This window comes from Aplysia californica, unplaced genomic scaffold, assembly GCF_000002075.1.
Source record: "Aplysia californica isolate F4 #8 unplaced genomic scaffold, AplCal3.0 scaffold00154, whole genome shotgun sequence".
Taxonomy (NCBI): Eukaryota; Metazoa; Mollusca; class Gastropoda; order Aplysiida; family Aplysiidae; genus Aplysia; species Aplysia californica.
The window spans coordinates 558,187-559,905 of NW_004797424.1; the positions used below are offsets into that span (position 1 = coordinate 558,187).

Genomic DNA, 1,719 nt, shown 5'->3' on the forward strand with positions numbered 1-1,719 from the left:
CCCCCACCCCACACAACTCCCACCACCTCCTCCAATCGCAAAAATCTTGACTTCTATTTAAAATAGATGGATACCTTTTTCATCAAAATCAAAGCAAGTGAACATGCTTTAAGATTACAGAAATGACTCTATTTAGGGCCCAAAATCTGAGTAGCACCTGGTTCCACCATGTCACGACACAAATCACTTTCCTAGAATTATTAAATTCTATCTGCTCAGTACCTATAGTTATGAGAAATTTGAAGTTACAATTTTTGAGTTTCGAATGCAATTCTTTAAATATCCCGATAACGAATCCGAATAATCTTACCATTTTGACTAAGCATAAAAACATAATAATTTGGTTTCTGGCCTCATGGTCTTAGTAACTCAAAACGACCAAAAATGTCATCAGACAGAGCTTTGTAACTCTGGGATAGCGAAATTGTATTCCATGCGTGAGCGTTGGCTTGCACTGATCACCTTGATGTCTGCTCCCCCACCCCCACCCCAGACTTACTCTCCTCTGTCTGTACCTGATTTGACCTTCAATAATGTATTTTATAGAGGCACCAGCCTCCAATGTTCGTGTTCTGTTTTAGTCTCTTTCTCCTGTCTGTGGAGCGATTAATATTTAATTTGGGTTTTTTTTCTTCCAAATTGGTGCTAGACCATCAGTAATGTATTTATAGAGGCACCAGCAATTCATGTCCAGGTGCTGTTTTAGCCTATTTTTCTTGTCTGCGGATTAATATATTTTCCCCCCAATTTATTGGTTCCGCTTCCATGCACCCCGTCTCGGTGGTTCTCAACCTGGAAATCGCCTATACTTCACTGTAATTGCTCCCCTCCCCCCTTTACCATTTCTCCTCAACCCCTCCCTGCCTTATAGTGTCATCATTTATGTTACCGTCCATTTTTACTCACTTCTTGTCCGACTCCGTCGACGTGGACGATGTTGGAAAAGCTGATTGACTTCTTCCCTGACTTCCCCTCTCCTGTGCCAGTGCCGAGACCAAACCGGGCCAGGTGTAAGGTTGGTAGACTTGACTCCCTTTTCAGGTTGGACCTTTTGGTTTCTAATCTGTAAAAGTCAGGTTTTGAATTCGGGTTTCAATTTAGACTACCAACATGTCAGGTGGTATTTCGGAACACTAATTCGCCTGACATGGCATTGTGCAGTTTAGCCTTTCGGCACTCTAAGCTTATTTTTTAGGGAGGAACTCAAAATTCAAAGTCAAACTCAAATAGAACAAAACTACGTATTTGTAGAGTCCAAAACTTCCATAACAATCCAAGTTCAAGAACGTCCCTTTGGATACTCGAGTATGGATAATTCAAACCAAAGCTCAGCATGATACCAACTGATCTAAAGGGGCACCTTATACACCTGGAGGTAGATTATGAACACTGTAATACAGAAAAGACGAACAGTCAATTTTAGCCCAACCACCTCGTGTGCGTGTGCGTGTGTGTGAGTGTGTTCGTGTTTTTGTATGCGTGTATGTGTCCGTGTGTGTGAGTGTGTGGTTTGCGCGCGTGTTTGTATATGTGTGTGTATTTGTGTGTGTATGTGTGTGTGGTGTTTGTACGTGTTTATGAGCGTATGTGCGCTTATGCATGTGTGTTTGTGAGTGCATGTGTGTGCGGTGTTTGTGTGTGTATGTGTTTGTAAGCGTATATGCGCATATGTATGTGTGTTTGTGTGTGTATGTGTGTGCGGTGTTTATGTGTGTGGGG

The 1,719-nt window shown here is 42.1% G+C and overlaps 1 protein-coding gene across 1 annotated transcript in view; it reads right to left on the reverse strand.

Annotated features, from left to right (window-relative positions):
• LOC101847490 overlaps positions 1 to 1,719 on the reverse strand; it is a gene marked incomplete in the record, with an annotated part of 42,456 nt that overhangs the window by 38,182 nt on the left and 2,555 nt on the right. Inside the window, 1 exon segment of the mRNA XM_013081990.2 lies at positions 907 to 1,063. Coding sequence (XP_012937444.1) covers positions 907 to 1,063 — 157 coding nt within the window.